General features: G+C 33.7%; 1 protein-coding gene across 5 annotated transcripts; it reads right to left on the bottom strand.

The window, feature by feature from the left end:
* Positions 1-229: 229 nt before the first annotated feature.
* On the bottom strand, positions 230-14,420 carry LOC105210672 (glycine receptor subunit alpha-2). Of its 5 annotated transcripts, none has more exons than XM_054233545.1 (10): positions 14,233-14,420; positions 9,772-9,923; positions 7,944-8,020; positions 7,768-7,867; positions 7,538-7,692; positions 3,050-3,205; positions 2,551-2,921; positions 2,358-2,486; positions 1,524-1,628; positions 230-1,458 (listed from the first exon to the last, which is right to left on the bottom strand). In XM_054233545.1, the coding sequence occupies exons 2-10, from the start codon at positions 9,828-9,830 to the stop codon at positions 1,258-1,260; spliced, it is 1,353 nt and encodes a 450-aa protein (XP_054089520.1). In that variant the 5' UTR covers positions 9,831-9,923; positions 14,233-14,420; the 3' UTR covers positions 230-1,257. The 5 variants fall into 5 exon arrangements, with proteins under 5 accessions (XP_054089520.1, XP_054089521.1, XP_054089522.1 ...); XM_054233546.1 differs by having other exon boundaries at positions 9,772-10,279; positions 14,221-14,418; XM_054233547.1 differs by having other exon boundaries at positions 9,772-10,166; positions 14,221-14,418.
* Positions 14,421-20,219: the final 5,799 nt, after the last annotated feature.

Genomic DNA, 20,219 nt, shown 5'->3' with positions numbered 1-20,219 from the left:
TATACATAACTATCTAAATATGTATGTATCTATGAATTTATATAAAAAAGTTGTAGTAGCAAAATTGTGTGTGCGTTTGTAATTGTTGCATAATTTGTTGTAAACATGATTGTTTATATTTTTTTTATTATCCTTCTGAAAGCACCAAATATATTTATGTATAATAACTGAAATATATGCTACTTATATTTTATATAAATATTTATGCTTATGTATGTGTGTGTCATGCGCGTGTGTCTCGTAAATCTTACAAAGAATATATTGAATTTTTTAAAATCAAATCAATCAACCCGATATGTGTATAAAACAAAAATTTTAATATAGTCGGAACTGACTGTTTTAAGTTATTCTTGTGTAGAAATTTACTGCCAGTGGATTTTTTCTGAAAGTGAGTGGAAATAAGTATTTATCTTTGGCTGTCACGTCTGTCTCCATTGTTCTTTTAATAAAAAAATGGGAAATCTTGGACTATTTGTTATCAATTCATACCCAATTGGTGTGCTTTATCGAGTAGTAAGGATCAAAAGTGATCTGAGTTACAAAAAATATTATATACGTATGATCGATACGTATTTGATGTTGAAAAATATAAATTCTGAAAATCGAAATATTTTCGAACAAGTTTACAAATATACACAATATTTTGATAATTTCAATATTTTCGCAAATATTTAAACAACCCTATCGACGCATACATATGCATGTATTTACTTAAAATCTATAACCTAAAATCTATACGTAGTACTTACTGCTGAAATTAATGCTGATGACTGAAAATACTACATACTTAAAAGCGCTGTAATTACATATTTATCTACATATTTTCTTATTAATAATACAATTTATTATCTCAGCATACATACATATGTAAAAAAGAGCAAATCGCAACTACATTATGCAACATATTCATTTCGTATTTAATTTTAAACAAAATGCCGCGCTAAAAGCGTACACATATCAAACCGAACTGCTTAAAAAAAGTTTTCGATAAAAATATTTTTTTATTTTTTTTTAATTCCACTAAAAAACTCGAACTTATTTGTTGCATATATTCACTAACTACTTATTTTGCATTTGCGCGCATGTGTTTGTTGTTCTCATATACTCATACTAAATACAAATACATACAAATGTTTTGTATGTATGTAAGTAAATATTTTGCTTTGTTCATATGTGTATACACTATATATAGCAGTATACATAGACATAACGGTTTCAACGGAGTCCAGAACTGGGTATTCTGGAACTCCGTAAATCCTAGGATGACTTCATCAGCAATATGGGCCAATAGAGTAGCACGAAGACGAAGAATAATATGGGAAATACGGCGCGTGATACTTTATCGATTTCGCGCCACATTATCTTCTCCACACCCGTATCGGTGTCGGTCCAGGCCACCGATAGTAGACTTTGACGACGCGCCGGCTTCGGTGGGCCGCCGTTGCCCTGTAGCGAGGTCTGTAAATTTCCCGGAAATTAAATTATTATTCAAAAATTATATATATATATTTTTTTAATTTTACCTGTCCGGGCGTTGTTGGTGTCTGTGTGGACTTGCGTGAACGCACTGCACCGCCTTCCCAACTGGCCACCGTTGTACACTGACCCTTTTCCATGTTGCTTATGCGCTGTAACAGTTTATAATTATTTTAGTGAAATCTGATTATGAAGAGTATTTTAAATTTTGAGAAGCAGATTTGGACTTCAGCTCAGATTTTATTCTTAGAAAGAGTTGGTGCAAGGTCTTAGTGCAAATTATAAAGAACATCGTATTCTATTTAAAGAACGACTTCTAAAGATATAACAAGTTCTTAGGCAGAGAGCAAGTCTTCAATGCAAAAAAGACTTTTGAAGGTTATATACCTGTTGATTCCTACGATCTTAGTATTGCGATGAGCTACTTTTTAGTTCTTTTAGTCCAGGTCTTCTTTACCCAGAATGGATAGCCAATATAAAGATCGAGCTTCATGGCAATTTCATTGAGATATCCGAATCTTTGAGTTGAGGCTCAGATTTCATGTTGAGTGTAATCTAAGGTTCTTTCGGTCCAAGAGTACCCAGTACCCTAACATTAGAGCAATAGCTCAATTTTCAGATCGATTACAGACAGTAATCGTGGATTAACTTAATCTTTTGAGATCAGAAAAAGTCGATATCAAACAAAGGTAAGAATCGACTAGAAAATCCGCGGTCCTTCTGGTAGATATTCAATAAATATAATAAATTCTGTCGAAAAAGCCAACAAAGTCTAAGCGACTTGGGTTTTGTGGTATAATTAACAAATATAAGTGGTCCAATCCTAGTCTTCTCTCAAAGAATCTTATATTTTATACATTATTTTTCCTAATTTCACTTACCATCGGCAACACTTTCGGTATTTTATTGACTTGATATTGGTATTGTACATCCAACACCTTGACAACAACAAATTCCGCCAAAGCTGCAAATACAGACACCATACAACCGGCCATCCAAAGATCCAGCGCCTACAAATAACAAAAAATCATACAATTTAAATAGAAAAGTTAAATTTACCGCAGAGAGACCCACCTTCACATAGGCCACCGGTGGTATATCCGCTCGAAGACCCGTAAACATGGTGACTAAAGTTAACATGCATGTGACCAACAACGTCACACGACCCGGTATGGCATCGAGTCCCAACCAAAAACTAAACCAGGACAACATTACCACAAGCGATGACGGCGCAAACGTCTGTATGAGATGATGTCCGATTTGTCGCTCAAATCGAAAATACACTGTTAGACGTGAAAAATTGCCAACTTTCTCGGGCATATAGCCGTCACTCTCCTCCAGTTCGAGCGGTTGGCCGAGGTTGTATTGCAGTAATTTGAGTTCAGGATTCAAAGTGACGCCAGAATCGGACCAACGTAATTTCACTTTTTGATTATTCGATGAGACTGTTTGGGTGTGTGGAACAGAGAAAGCAACAGAGAGAGAGAGAGAGACCAAAAGAGAGACAGAGAGAGATAGAGAGAATATAAAATCATTATTTGTCAATACATCAGTATTTTTTATTGCCACTTACAGCTTTCTATATAGATGGGGCACACCTGTATGTCCATCGGATAGAGTTGAAATTCCATTTGACAAGCGATGATCGCATGCATTCGCGCCGCATATCGGACCGTTTTATTTTTATATAAAGTCACTGAGGTGAATTTGTGCGTTAGTGTTGCAATCTCTGCAAAGTGAGCGTGGAAGAGAAGAGAAAAAACGAAAATATGTTGCAAATATATATTTTTGAGCTTATTAATAAACCATTACATATATTAAAAGACATATTTTTAAACTCAAATTCGTGGGAATTGTGGGCAGGATGTGGATGGGATGCTTGACATGAGTAAGCGTGCGGCTAAGTCGTTTTGGACAGAGGAAAGCAAAGTAAAACACAGTTCACATTAAAATTATAACTTTAGGTATACTATAGCCCATTAAACATTTGCAGTGGCTGGCAACGTAGTAAGCGATAATTTGTGAAGCCAATCGATAGGTTTAATCTAGGCCACTTTTTCATTACAAAAATATTGAAGAAAAAAATTTGTATAACATATTTAAATAAAAGACCGTACTTGCTAAAATAAAGCCGTGATTTTAATGGAAAAAATTATAAATATTGAGCTCACACACCAGTTCTTGGGTAAAAGAATAGAAATTGATTTTTTTCGTAAAAAAAATAAATTATTCAAAAATAATCTGAAAATTATTAAGCAAATTTGCATAGAGCTCCGATCTCTCACATCTGTGTATATACTTCTGCTCATCCATGCACCCTAAGCTGAATTTCGCACATGTTCGATACGGCATCAGACGATTCATTCCATTTCCACATATATGTATAGGTTAGAGCCGTTCAACTAACGCGAAGGTCTAGAGTACAAAAGAACAGTCTTAGACGCGAATGGATATATCGAAGCTATCTCCCAAAATCTTCAATGAGATTGAATTTTGGAAACATTCTAAAGAAAGTTTGAATTTCATCATCTGACCTCTATATGACTGACATCACGCTTATCGAATCATTACTATTCCCGCAGCAACGAAGTACTTTGTTAGTGGTTTAATCATGGTTATGCAATTTGACCTTCATGAACATACTCCAGTTAAAAAAGCTTATATTCTTGGATAAAGCCAATTCCAATTCTTTCTATTAAATTCTCCTACTGTGAGTCCTATCACTGTGAGCATATAGTTCTATCAACAAGAGCCCAAGCTTCAGCTTTCAAAGCGTTATCAATTCGACCAAATGGAAAAGTCTTCATGGATGAAATTATCTATGAAATATGGTTCAGATTAGGAAGAACAAATCGGCATTATTAGTCTCTAAGAAATGATATCTTCTATCTCCAACATGGACCATCAAAAGCAGTAGAATATTTTAAAGAATATGTCTCAGTTGTACTCATATCAACTTAAGGGGGTCATGTCATGTGACGACTTGTTTTTTAGTGATCTTTATATATTTTTTTTCCGACGGCCAGTAAATAGATAGAGCTTTTAGTTTATTATCATTTATTAATATATGCACATTGCGAATTTTGCGTGTTTTTTTAGTTTTTTGCTATAAAAAATCGAAGTTCTGGGAATTTTTGACTAATAATAGGGAGTTCCATACGTTTACAACCAACTTTAAGTCATTCGGTCAACCGTTTTTGAGATACGATTGAGGAAAGTTTGAAAAATACAGTTTTGAGAAAAACGCATCCAAAGTTTCCAGCTGCCAATTGAGCACTTCGAACGGCTCCTTCTTCTAACTGCTGTATCTTTAAAACGACTTTCGAATTTCTAAAAATTGCTTTACTACCGTATTCTAGACAAGGAATGACCCCCTTAATAGCCAAAAATTTTGACTCTATAGGGAACTTGTTAGATATTTGTCGACCACCTTTGATCGCGTTTGAAATAGATTACAAAAATTAGATCTAGTTCTTCTCCGTTGAGAAAGTTTTGATTTTTGACTATACGGGTCCAATCTCATCTTAACTGAGATGAGAACGAAGACGAACCTCTTCTTTTGGTTGTGGTGATCTCGTTCCAAATAGACTATCTATCTTTAGAAAGTTTGGTTGTAAAGCCGAAACTCGATAAGTTTCGGATTTTATACCAGGCTAAAAGGCATTAACCCTTTTAAAGAAAAAACACCCACACTATTGTGAAGAGAATATCTGAGAAACATATGTGCCTTTTTACGTTATTACAGTGATTATAATTTATGTAACAAAAAATAAAATATATTTTTATTTATATTATATATAAAATTTTTATTAGGGTAGTCCATAAATTTAGAAAAAATACATTGTATTAATCATATCTAGACATAATTCTGCTACGAAATATTAATAAAAATAATTAATTTACTGAAGCAGTACTTTTAGTCTACGAGATATATTTTCTAAAAGTGCAAGAACAACAACAACAAAATATCGATGTTTAAACTAAATAACCAAAATTACTAATTTTTTCATAAATTCTTTCAAGACTTCCTACTTTAGACAACTACTCTATTTCTGTAGGATCTAAAAGTTTATATACAGAAACGAAAATGCTAAAATAATAAAAAAATGCCCAACCTAATAATAGCGCTGAGCTCTCTCTCCTCCTCATCATACTCGAGCACGGACAGTACAATTGTGTTGGCTTACTATGCGGTTATGTATGTACGAGTATGTGGATATGTATATTCAAATGTTGATATTTATGTATGTAGGTGGGTGTGTGCTTGCAGTTTGAAATCACACAAACAAAACAAAAAACCAAAAAACACATCATTTGGGAATTTTCATTTTTTTATTTGTATACTTAATGTTTTATTGATATGAAAGTTTTTCGTCTCTCTTTGATCCTTGTCGCGCAGTAGAGAGCCTGAAGTTATATAAGGGCTGCCGAATCCTAGCGTACGAAGCACGTGGTTAATACAAAAATTGATAAAATACGAGTAATAAAGATTGCGAAAAAACTTCAATTAATAACTGAGAAGACAGAATTTGCATAATTATAAATAAATAAATAAATAAAGGGTCTTCCAATAGGCGCTGTAGAGTGACACATAGACGCATTATTTGATTTTTTGTTGTTTTTTTTCTTACAACAAAAACACCAAAAACATTGCCTCTTCTACTGCGCATACTCGAAAACCATTCAAAGGCAGCGTTGTTTCATTTTTTTCATGGATGATTTGTTCAAATATCCAGGCGCAAGTGACGTGTGAACGCTAATGATTATGCAAATTACCAAAAAAAACAAAGAACAGCACAAACAAAATGTTTTGAACTTGAAGTGAACTTAACCTGAAAACGCCCACCCACCCACGTGAGACGCACTAACAACACAGCTACCAAGAACGCTAGTTTGATAAATTAACTGGCGAAGCGATGTAAAACAGTAGCAAAAACAAAAACAAATTAAACACGTGCAGTCAAAAAAATCCACTAGGCGCACACAGAAGTGCATGAAATCAAAATTATTTGTGCATATTAGGGTGGTCCGAAAGTAAGAAAATTTCAAATAATAAAAAAGTTAAATTAGAATACTCTCTTTAAAGCTGGGTTCAGTTTAATGAACAAAATTTGAACGGGTGCGTTGAGTTCGAAACACAAAAATATTATGGGCACATTATTTTTCCGATCACCGCCCTTGGCAAGTAATATTGAACCTCTTAGCGTCTAATGAAAACATTTTTGACAGCTCAACTTGGTAGAAAATCTGCAGAATTTCACCTGCCAAGTCCAAAGAGGCAGAGTTTCTCATTTCATTTTAAAGTATTGCGCTAAAACATTGTAGAAAATATAAAAAGAAATGAGAAACCTTGGAGAAAGTAATAAAATAGTTATTCTATACTATTAATAGCCATTCTTCAAATAGCTACTACAGTAAGAACAGCCTATTATCGAGGGTTTTCGGATAAAATCCACTTCAAATGTATAGAAATGTAGTTCCGGGTCACTTATAATGCATTTCAGTCTCAATGAACCGAGTTTTTGGAACTAAAAACGACCTTTGTCCAGATTATTCGAATAAAATCCGTTTCAAATATATATAAAAGCAATTTGAAAAGCTTTTTCCAACAAAGTTCGACGATTTGAAATAATTTAGTTTCTAATCTCCTAGTTCTTTGAATAGAAATTACGTGTTTCTCCTACTACTACTACTCTAACTACTCATCAATAGCAACTTTTGTTAAATTTTTTACTAATAAATTTACGCTTAAATCTCTCACAAATATAAAATGAAATTCAACATAACCTGAAAAATCATAACATAAATTATTATTCCAGAAAAAAAGTTGGACCACCCTAATGTAAGATTCAATGCGTATGTAAATAGCTATAAATAATGTAAAAAGAAACAATGTTTATTTGAGTATGTGTTAGTAATGAAATTCTTAGCAATATAAATATATATCAAATCTACATAAAACGGTGTGTCACAAAATAACGCACACATACACACACACGCTCCAATATAAACATTACTACAAGTTATGCAAAACAAATGACATGCAAGGCTCTTAACTCACCGGCAATTTTCGAATTCAAAAAGTATGGATCCGGTTGCCAGAGATTATCGAAGAATTCTGGAAGTAGTGTCACATAGTCATCGCCCTCCTCGAATATATCATCAGAGACCTCGAGCCTTGATTCATTCCACCGTTGATGTATAAACATATCTACCCTGAAAATTTTAAGTAACATATTGTTTTTATTGTCATAGAAGCGGTTATATCAGTCTTTTTTAGGTTTTACTCACCTAAAGTCCATATCCTCTACATTGATTGAGTTAATATCTACAACAAATATGCTAAAGTCTACTATCACTGGAGAGCCTTTCTTCGAAGGTGGTCTCATTTCTGTTGAAGAAGAAGGAAGTTTTTAAAAATACAAAATGTTATTTATCTTCTAATGATTCTTAAGTTTAGCACTCACCCTTGACATAATTAGGTGGAAGGACTACGCGTGGTTTTGCCGTGTAGTTCATTAAGGCATCCGTTGAATCAGTCAGCCTATGAAAAAATATTTAATAATAAACTTTAGTAAATTCATAAAATTGCAAAGTGTGCCTGAAAACAAGGAAGGCAGCTGTTGCAAGTTTACAGTTTTATCATTATTAGATGGCATTCCATTTAAACTATTACGACCTCCAATGAAATAATCCAAGTATTCATATTCTTCTCGAGCGCTTTTCTGTTTCTTAAATATTGTTCACTCCCCAAATGATACTTCCGGTACTCTGCTTCAATAAACATCTGGAATTTCGAAACAGCTCGAATTTAAAGCCACATAAGCTATTCTCAAGAACTTTATGATCGTAAACTGATCTTGCCTCGGAATCGGGGCCTACTTCTGGAAGGCTGAGCTTGGCAAACAAGAGTTCCAAAGAGATCCTTACCACGATCAAAGTTTTTCACTCGCTTAATATTTATCAATGATCAATTGAGCCTATAATGAGGTTATAAAGCTTACCGGAGTCGATTTGTCGATAAGTGTGTGGTTAAATCCATTATTAAAGGGTGGATCCCTGTACCACAGGAAATCCCACTTTACCAGCTAAAAACTTTGGCAATTTGCATGCGACAGGGCAATGACCAGTAAGGACTCCTACCATTATGGCGAGATGAACTTTGCTAAGAGCAAATAGCTCAGTAGATCTCCTGCGATCCACCTTACGTCAAAATGAACTTGGAGTTGCACAGGTACTGGCCGTTGTCCAACGTCTAACGATTCATTCGACGACCACTGTTCTAATGCGGAAATACAGGAGGATAGTGGCATACCAACTTATCCCAAATCTGATGAGATCGGCAGTTCCCAGCGATACCGATATGGCCGAGAAGCTATTGATTATGAAGCCAAGCATTCCCTGAGCGAACAGTCAGCGAGCACATGGCCCGGATTGTCGCTCTTCTATTCGAGTGAATGCTCACCCTCCGGCAGAAGTAACACTCCTGAGTAGTATATCAGATGCTACCTTTACAACAGCTACTTCCGATTGAAAAAATGCTGCAATGATCTGGTAGACAGGCCTCTTGCAGAAGACTACTCCTCCAACTTTTCCTCAGAACTTGGATCCATCCGTGAAAAAGGATACCGCACCTCTTCTCCACCGGCTACATCCCACCCACATCTCTGTCGAAGAAATTTGACCAGAGAAGGAGTCACGAAATTAGGCTTCGCAAGACAGTAGTCCAGATTTCCAGAGATCACTCAATACCTAACTACAACTAGTTTCCCACGAGATCACTCAGCAAACTAAATTAAGGTTCATGACGACTCTTATCGTCTTAATTAGTGTCTTATATAATTTTAGAGGATTGTTCACAATTTTGGTTTCAATTATAATTTAAAGGCTTAGAAGAAGATTATTGGACTCTTGTTAATTTTTTTTTTACGAATTGCTCTCCTATAGAAGGGGTATCTACTTATATATGGAGATCAGAACGCGAGCTCACGAGCTCTTTTAGGGAACTAGTACTGTATTCATAGTCTAACTCTCTCTCAAAAAGAATATATAAGCATTCAACGTACGTCAGATAATTCCTTAACATGGTACCAGCTCTACATATACTCTTAACATATTTCTAAAAACCCATCGATCTCAATTAAAATCTCATTAGGTTAACGAATCACAATCATATAATATTTTAGCCACCACTGTTACACTATAACTTATGCAACTGTGTTGTCAACTTACAATTAAATATGTAAACAATATACCTATGTACGTGTATATAAGTAGTATAATGAGCTCACTTACCAAATCCATATCAATCCCAGACTGCATGGCAATAGTAGATTTATGTATTTATCCAGCATTATGATAATCACAGTGGATAATAAAAAAAAATATGTTTCAACTCATCTCACTTTGTATTGCGGTGAGATTGTCATAGTTTGCTGGCGTATGCACTGCAAAGGCAAATTAACGGTAAATGAAAGCAATTATTCCATTATTTTAGCAGCAGCAGCAGTTTCACAACTAGGCGCTAATGAGTTTTAAATTGGCGCATACGAAGGAGTGGAGAGATTTTGATATATTTTTTTTTGTGATTTTTTTGTTTTGATTTATTTGTATTTTTTCTTTAATTTGTATTTTTTATTTTGACATTTTGTTTTCGAATTGTTGAATTGTACCAAACAATATACAAGTTCCTTTTTATAATAATTTTTTATTGTACTCGTATATAATATTTTTTTATTTCAGTATTTTTCATATAAATTGTTTAAAATCAATTGAATATACTATTTTTTATACTTTAATATTTCTGTATACAAAAAAAAAAAAAACATTTTTGTATTTTATTTGAAAATCTTGTTAAATAGTATTTTAATAACTTATATTTTTTTCTTAATTCTTTAATTATATTTTTTAATGAAATATTTCTAGAGAAACAATTAAAATTTTACATTTATTATTTAGTTAGGTTTAGTAAGTTTGCAAATATCTCCCTTTCCCCTTTTTGTCTTTTGAATTTCTCGGCAATGTATAAAACGCTAAAGAGCTCATATCTGGCAATACTATACATCTTTGAAAGGTCTTGACATAACCTACAAAACGACGCTATGAATGATTAGTTTGGATATTGCGTTCAACAGTTAGAGACGTGTAAACATGGAGTTCACTAACGCCGAAATTCGCGCTATTTTAAAATTTTCCTTCGTTAAAGGCAAATCCGCTAGAGAAACGTTCCGTGAGATTAATGATAAATTTCGACGGCTCAGAGCTGGTGAAAACGATATCATGGATAAGCCAGCCGGCGGAAGACCTGTGACGACGAATACCGATCAAATCGTGGAAAACATCGAGTTAGACCGGCATGTGGCAGCTCGTGACATGGCCTAGAAGATGGGAGTTATCATGGATATCATGGATAAGCCAGCCGGCGGAAGACCTGTGACGACGAATACCGATCAAATCGTGGAAAACATCGAGTTAGACCGGCATGTGGCAGCTCGTGACATGGCCTAGAAGATGGGAGTTATTCACCAAACCATTTTAAAGCATCTGCAGAAGGCTGGATACTCAAAAAAGCTTGATGTTTGAGTGCCGTATGATTTGACGCAAAAAAACCTTTTGGACCGAATCAACGCCTGCGATATGCTGCTGAAACGGAACGAAGTCGTCCCATTTTTGAAGCGGATGGTGACTGGCAACGAAAGATATCTAGCAAACGCGGTCGTGATCGAAGGCCGGTGAATCGTCGCAAACAGTGGCCAAACCGGGATTGACGGCCAGGAAGGTTTTGCTGTGTGTTTGGTGGGATTGGAAGGGCATCATTCACTATGAGCTGCTCCAATATGGCCAGACGCTTAATTCTACCATCTACTGCGAACAACAGGATCACTTAAAGCAGGTGATCGGCCAGAAGCGTCCAGAATTGGCCAACAAGAAGGATGCAGTGTTCCACCAGGACAACGCCAGACCACACACTTCGTTGATGACTCGTCAGAAGCTACGGGGGCTCGGATCCACCATATAGCCCGGACATAGCGCCCAGTGATTACCACCCGTTCCTGTCCACGGCGAACGCCCTTGGTGGTGTAAAGTTGAACTCAAAAGAGACTTGTGAAAAGTGGCTGTCCGAGTACTTCGCAAATAAGGAGGGGGGCTTCTGCGAGGGGTTTTTATGAAGTTACCGTCTAGATGGAAACAGATTATCGAACGAAACGGCGTATATTTAAACTAAATCCGATCACTGTAACACTTTTCATAAAGTATTGAATAAAGAGCAAAAAAGCGGAAGGGAGATATTTGACAACCAATATGTATTACACTAGGCTTATATTACTTTTAAATTTTTATATTTTTTTCTTTTTTCCAAATATGTTTTATTTAATTTTTTTATAATAATATTTGCAATTTCATGATAATTATAATTTTTAATATAATATTTTTGAATGGTTTTTAATAAATTTTAAATTTTAGTTAGAGAAAGATATTTTTATTTTGAATTATATTTTGTGTATTTATTACACTACTTTTATGCTATTTTTTAATATTTGTATATTTTTATACTCTCGCAACAAAGTTGCTAAAGAGAGTATTATAGTTTTGTTCACATAACGGTTGTTTGTAAGTCATAAAACTAAACGAGTTAGATATAGGGTTAAATATTTCAAAATGATCAGGGTGACGAGATGAGTCAAAATCCGAATGTCTGTCTGTCCGTCCGTCCGTCCGTGTGTCCGTGCAACGGATAACTTGAGTAAAATAAGAGATATCTTAACGATACTTGAAAAACGTATTCCTTGGCACCCTGAGGAGGTTGCTTTCGAAAATGGGAAATCGGACCATTACCAAGCAAACAAAATGGCGAAAACAAAAAACCTATAAAGTGTCATAACTAATCCATAAATAAAGTTATAAAAGTAAAATTTGGTATGAAGGATCGCACTAGGAAGGGGCATATTTGGATGTCATTTTTTTGGAGAAGTGGGCGTGGCCCCGCCCCAAATCGGTTATTTGTATGTATCTCGCAAACCAATAAAGATATATAAACCAAACTTTCTGCAGTCGGTTCTCCTACGTACCCCACCACACATCATGAAATTAGTTGAAATCGGATAATAACCACACCCACCTCCCATACAAAGGTTAGGTTGAAAATTACTAAAAGTGGGTTAACTCACTAACGAAAAACGTCAGAAACACTAAATTTCAATAATAGCAGAAGGAAGCTGCACTGAGTTGTTTTTACAAAATGGAAAATGGGCGTTTCATCGCCCACTTATGGGTCAAAAACCATATCTCAGGAACTACTCGACAGATTTCAATGAAATTCGGTATATAATATTTTCTTGACACCCTGATGACACGTGCGGAAAATGGATGAAAACGGTTCACAACCACGACAACTTCCCATATAACTCATTTTTGACTACCATCTTATTCCTTTACTTAACATATTATATACATAAGGAACCAATGAAGATGGCAAAATAAAACTTTACACAAATACTGTATATGATCTGTGACATCACTTGTGAAAAATTTGTCGAAATCGGACTATAACTTTTCAATGCCCCGGATATCGAATATGAAGGACTCAGTGCCCCATGGTAACTTTTCACCGAAAATTTCGGTAAATCTCTCAGGTATCTTAATTTAATTCAGAGAAAATATTTTTCTTCTAATAGTGTGTCTATGTACCAGAAAAGTTTAAAATCGGGTCATAACTTCCCTTATATATGAATATATGAGAATATCTAATTATAGGATTTTCAAAAATACGATGTGCTTAATAGCTTATAAATCGTTAATATGTAAAATATATTTATGCCGAATATATGGGTCAAATTGTGTGTTTTCTTAATAAAAATATAGCAATAAATTGCGAGAGTACAAAATGTTCGGTTGCACCCGAACTTAGCCTTTCCTTACTTGTTTTATTTAAAGCATTTTAAATTTTTTGTGTTATTAAAATTTTTATTTTTATTTTTTTATTTTCAATTACTAATTTTTTTAAAATATTTTTTTTATGAAATTCTAATTATATAAAATATGTTTAAAATTTTTTTTGTAATATTATTATTTTTATTTAAATTATTTTATTTTATAAATTTTTTATTTGTTATTTATTATAATTCTTGCTTTTTTTTAATTTTCAACAACTAATTTTTTTCAATGTCTACTAATTTATATAAAATTTTTTTAATTGTGTTTTAGGTCCTTTTTTAAATAAATATGTGTATTCAGATTTTTTGTTTACTTTTTAATTAAAATTATAAATTTAAATTTTTTAGATACTTTGTATAATATAATATAATTTTATTTAAAACAGTTTGTTTCATATATTTTTTTATTTCTTATTTATTATTATTTTCAATATTAGTCTATTTATAACTTTTAAAAATATGTTTAAAATTTGTTTATGATATGATAATATTTTTATTTAAAACATTTTATTTTATAAATATTTTTAAAATTTATTCAAATTTCAAATTTATTATAATATTTTTTATAATTTTCAATATTAATATTTATTAATTTATACAAAAATAATTTTTAAAATTTTTAACACAACTTAAATCCTTTTTTTTTATAAATATTCATATTCTGATTTTTGTTTATTTTATATTATTTTATAAAATATTAAATTTAATTTTTTTTAATTATAATTTTTTTAATTTTTTTTTTCCTTCACAATATTCCACAATTGTAAGGATAATTCAATCCATCCCCACACATTCACGCACACGCACTCACATATGTATTTACCGACGCGGTGTAGTTATTAAACCGTTTAAATGCTCGATGACGTTACGTCCTTTTCATCGCTCGTATTAGCGACACTACGCGTTTTGTCAACCTGCTAGGCTTACGATCGATTACAGAATAAATGCAATTCACTAATTTTAAGACAAACGAGCGAGCTGCCAAGTCAAGTCGCTGATCATTAAGTACTAAGTGAGCTTTACGGACTCTACCAACTACTGGTATGCATGTGTGTTTGTTCCTGTGCATGTATTTATGAATAAATTCCAATTGCCATCAACGCCTTAGCAGTAAACGCACACACACTCTCTTTTACATAGCTGCCTACTCATCTCCATATTTTCGCATATACGCTAATAAAACGGCGAATAATCAAGGAATGAGGAGGCTGTGCGATTTATGTACACTGGTTAACAAAAGTATACAGCTTTTAAGCTCAGTGAGCAGCAAATCATTCAAAGAGAATTTAGTTAAAATAGTTTATGAGCACTCGTTTCAGTATTTGTGTGGACTAGTGTTGTGAGCATAGCGTGTCGCGTGCCATTTTCATTTAAGCCTATCACTGGTATTTATTTCCTATGGATCTAGTAAAATGCTATCACACATTTATACATTTACATGAACACATTTTATGGATATACATATGTAAGCATATATAATTCATAATATGAATGACTAACCTTCAGTTTGTCCTAAACTATGGTTTGTGTGTACCTTTTGTTAATAAAATTCACCGGCAAAGACAACAACAATTTTAGTAGTGGACAATTTTCCATGGTCGAAATCAGAGATTCACACCTTTATATTATTATATACTCGAATATTTTGGTTATTATAATTTGATTTGTTTTTTTTTCGCCCTTATACATATACATATATATATTTATATTTCATCGACTTTTTCCAACATTCATTTCGTCAGTTGGTCATTTCGTCCACCGAAGAGCGCTATAAATAAAGCCTTACATTTGTAGTAAATTCGATCGCAGGGCAAATGGGTGCCTTCAAGGTAATTAGCGTTATTCCATTGTTATATTAGACATTTCCCGGAATGATTATGCCATGCATGTGAATGCGACAAGTTACTTATTGAACATGTTATAGGGATGTTATATATACTTTTCTCATTTTCTTCATGTTTGATATCTTCACTAGTGTTAATTTATTTTTATTTTATTGAAATTTTGAAGTTACCGAAATTCATACATGTTCTAAAGACTTCTCTAAGGGTTGGAATAACTTTCCATTTGTTGTTGTACGTTTTTAAGCTTTATGACTTTAATTTGTATAGCTTTTTCTTTATCTTTTGAAAATAATATCATCATTCCACATTCAATCTAGTGGGAGACCTTCGATATTGGAGAGTTTGCTTCAAGGTCCGTCTATCTTTCGAACAAGGTATTCTCCGGAGATTTTTCAGTTTCTTGAAATTTCTGAAGTTTTTCTTGAGTGAGTGCTCCAAAAAATACATAAGTATTTGTCGGCTCTCCTGTGGGTTTTTAGAAGAGTGACCTAGGGGTCTTACTATGTGTGCCTTATGTTTTTAGGATCGCTGAATCCGAATCCAAAGTTCATTTAACTCCATCAGCGTTTTCATAACTTCATCGGATTCGCTTGAAACTCACTGATTACGAATCCGGTGTCGGTTTTTCAAAATTCAAAATTCAAAATGGCGGTTCTAATATGGCGGACCCTATTTTGAAAACTTCATCGAATCGCTTGAAACTCTTTTTCTGGTGTTTTCGGGGTCGTGAGCAAACGAAAATCGGCAAGCTCACAAACACGTCTAAGCTTAGCGGCTGCCACAGGCAAAGTCAGCAATGAATACAGCTGAACATTTTAACGTACTTCATGGACATTTCTATCAACATAATAAAAAAATAAAATTGGACTCTCCAAACCCGTGAAAATTTGATTTTTACAAGTCTCATTATTTTTTTAACATACATAGGCACGCAAACTCTCTACTAGAGTCAAACTTCTTATTCTTTATGACACTGAAAACATCAGTTAGATCTTACAATCTTTTTTCTATCATGACTTTCATCTTTCTTTAGATTCATACTTTGATAATGGTTTCGTATTCATTTCAGTAACAGACCTCGGACTGTCTCATGTTTTTGGTTCATATCGATGCTAACTGAAGCTGTATCTTCATTCGACATTATTTACGAGGTGATTAGAAAGAGAGACCTAAGGTAATAGGAAAGGTTAACTCGTGACGACAGATTTTTCAACGTGGTTACACAATAATCCTCTCAGAGAGTAAGAGAAAGATAGGATAAGATAGAGATGATGACGAAAAATAAATAATGAGCTAGCGACCAATAAACTCGTAAGGGGAAGTGCGAGGTAGAAAGTTATATTGAGGAAGAGAGATAGTAGAATATATGAGTTTCTGGAATTCTCATTTACTACAAGCTGTTGACAATTATGTTCTATATTCTCTTGTTTCTTAAAATTTCTGGAAAAAAATATTAGATAGATAAATATACGCTTACTAAAGCCCGTTCTCTTCGAATGTGATTCGGGAGAAATTCTATATTACCCACTTTTATAACTCCAGAGCACTTTAGTTCGTCTATTTCATCCATGAAGAAACTCTTTTAAAAATTAGAATACCCTTAAATTAATTTCATATTATTCTCCGTATTTATAAAATAAAATTAAACTTCAATATCAAGATTCAGGGCTATCTTCCGTGCCTATGTGAACAATTTTATAAAGAGGTCACCACTGCGTATGAGTAACCTCGACAGTAACCCATGACATAACAACCGAGTTCCACGATTGACAACTGAAATCATACATGATGAATGATTTCTAAAATGGAATATTTACAAAAAATAGAAAAAATTAAAGTTATATAAAACATAATTTTTTCAAATATGGATGGAAATATGAGTCATAAAGAAATTCAATTAGCATATATTTTGAAAATTTTGAATTTCAAAATTTTGAATTTTTCAAAAAATTTCAATATTTTTCTACTTGACTTTTTTTTCGTTCTCCAACGCTTTAGTACCACCTCAATGCACTCAAACTACCGTCTGTATGTATTTACTGTCCCATATGATGTTACGTAAATGCATTCTAATAAATTGAATTGAAATAGTCAATTGATTTTCAAACATCCGATATCGATTCCGCATGTAACCACAATTTGTAAACAAGCAAGTGGCTAGAGAAAATTATATGAAGATCTATAGTTTTTAAATGAATATGTTTATATTGAGAAATGGATGTGTGCGCGTAACTGTGCTAGTGCAATTATGCAGTTCTTAGGGTTTACTTTAAGTCTCATATAAGTGATAATGACTTTGAAAGAGTATGCTGCTAGCTAGAACTGCTTTGCAAAGGAAATTACTAGTTAAATACCTTGGGAGAGTTGGTGGAATAATTTTTTATTCTTTTTGGAATACAAAAATACTTTTATAATCAATTCTATTCGATCAGGCAGTAATTGTAGCTAATTATAGTCACACATTTTTTGCTATTTTTTGTTGTTGTACTATTTTTATCTGCATGAGTATTGAAATTTCCAAAGACAGAATTTATTCCAGTCATCATTCCAACAAATAAGAAACGCTAATCATTAACAAGTCAATCAAAATGTTTCTAAATTTACTGAAACCAACAACTACAACAACAACAACACAACTCACAACAGCAAATCGCTCTTGCAGAGAATTCACACCTCTACATGTTTACACCCACTATTTGCGCTTACACTAAATATTGACAAAAAGCATTTCATGGCCATGACATTGACCATAGGCGCTAGTGGCAATAGCGATACTGTTAGGCATTAAAGCGTTTATATAACCGAACTAATGGCTTTGAAGCAAACAAAAAAAAAAAAAACAAAATAACAGAAAAAATAAACAAAAACTGGTTAACTCCAAAATATGAAAGTTTCAATTCATAAACGTTCATTTTATGATTTACATGTGTCGAACGACAAGCGTGCAAATGAGTCATTTAGATATGTATATGTATAATACTGTGTATAATTTAATAGTCCGTAAATACATATATAAATACAAACACACACACCCATACCTTTACAAAGTTGTTGATTTGTTGGGGGTTATTTTGTTGTGTTGACAGTTTTACGATTTGATTATGATTACAATGAATAATTATTAGACGCACCGATGTACTAGCAATTACACAATAAAAGAATAGTGTAAAAGCAAATAGATGTGTCCATACAATAACGAAATTTTTTTGCCTTCGAGCAACTATTTATTATAGTTAGTCAGGCAGGAGGTAAAATATCCCTAACGCCACTCTTCCTTCATTTGGAGGCTCCAGTCTGGAAACCGTGGACAAGGTGAAATACCTGGTGCTTATCCCTGATAGAAAGCTCTCGTGGAAACCAAACATTGAGGAGAGAGAGTGAGAAAGGTTTCGGTAGCCTTATACTGTTGTAGAGGAGCTATTTGGAAAAGGTGGGGTCTCTCACCAAAAGTGTTTTTTTTTTGGCTCTATGAGACCATAATTAAGTCTATAATGTTCTAAAGTCACACTAGCTAAGCGGCTGGACGGTGTCCAAAGAGCGGCTTTTGTTGGAATCAGCGGCGTACTAAGCCGAATTGGAATCTTCTAAGCATTTTCTCCTTCAATTCCCAGCGTTTGTCCGACTGAGGTTGAAACACCTTAGTAAGCACACTTTCGGCGAACCTAGCGAATTGGCTAGAATTGACAGTAGCCGACTCTAGAAATTGGTAATAGATTCCAATCGCTTTGACGAACAGTGAACGTCTTTCTGATCCATTAGGAGTTTTTGAGTAACCCCCTAACCTAGGTCGTATAGAAATTCAAACCCAAGCGTGAAACCGTTTTTGAAAGTTTAACTTTCAAGAAATTTGTAATAGCTTCCATATCGATTATTTGTCCAAAACCCCGTTAACTCTCTTTATATCCATGAGCCAGCAGTTGGCCTCCCTTAGGAATTTTTGGCTAACACCCTAACCTAGGCCGTATAGCAATTCAATCCCAAGCCTAAAATCTGTTTTGAAAGTTTAACTTTCCGAAAGGTTCATCGTTCTCCAATATTTCAATAATTTTTAATAATTTTTTTCCGTCTCTCTCCTTTCTCTTCATTTTGTTAAGCAATAGAATAAACATAGTTGAGAATAATTAAAAAAAAAAAAAACAAGTAAGGAAGGGCTAAGTTCGCGTGTAACCGAACATTTTATACTCTCGCAATTTATTTATTTAACTTTATTTATATCATATAATACACAATTTTACCACATATTCGTCATAAATATTGTATAAAGTCCATTGAAAGTTGGAAACCATAATATTAGGTTAGAAGCACCGAGGTCCTCGTGTTCGATATATGGGGCGTTAAAAACCTATGGTCCGATTTCGGCGATTTTTAGAATGGGGCTGCCACACTATAAACATTGTATTTGTGCAAAGTTCTGCACCGATATCTTCACTAGTGCTTACGTCGTCTTCAAAATTCTGGTATATAGGAAGTAGGCGTGGTTGGAAGCGATTTGGCCTATTTTCACAACATATCATTGGGATGTAACTATTACAAACCAAGTTTCATTGAAATCGCTCGAGTAGTTCCTGATTTGCCCATTTTCCATTTTGTAAAAAAATCTGAGTGCAGCATTCATCTGCCACTTCTTATGTGAAATTTAGTGTTTCTGACGTTTTTCGTTAGTGAGTTGAGAGGTGGGCGTGGTTATTAACCGATTTCTTTCATTTTTGGACTGTATTAAGAAGTGGCTAAAAAAAACTACTGCAGAAAGTTTGGTTTATATAGCTTTATTGGTTTCCGAGATATGTACAAAAAACCTATTTGGGGGCGGGGCCACGCCCACCTCCCCAAAAAAATTACATCCAAATATGTCCCTTCATAGTGAATCGATAGAAGAGAACAGAGAGCAGCAGAAATGCCATGACAAAAATTATTAAAGGCAATCCGGAGTGTTATCTTATATTAGGCATAAAATCCCCAAAACTCT

Source organism: Zeugodacus cucurbitae, chromosome 6, assembly GCF_028554725.1.
Source record: "Zeugodacus cucurbitae isolate PBARC_wt_2022May chromosome 6, idZeuCucr1.2, whole genome shotgun sequence".
Classification (NCBI taxonomy): Eukaryota; Metazoa; Arthropoda; class Insecta; order Diptera; family Tephritidae; genus Zeugodacus; species Zeugodacus cucurbitae.
Note: the sequence above shows the minus strand (reverse complement) of the source record. Positions and strands in the feature narration are given on the sequence as shown.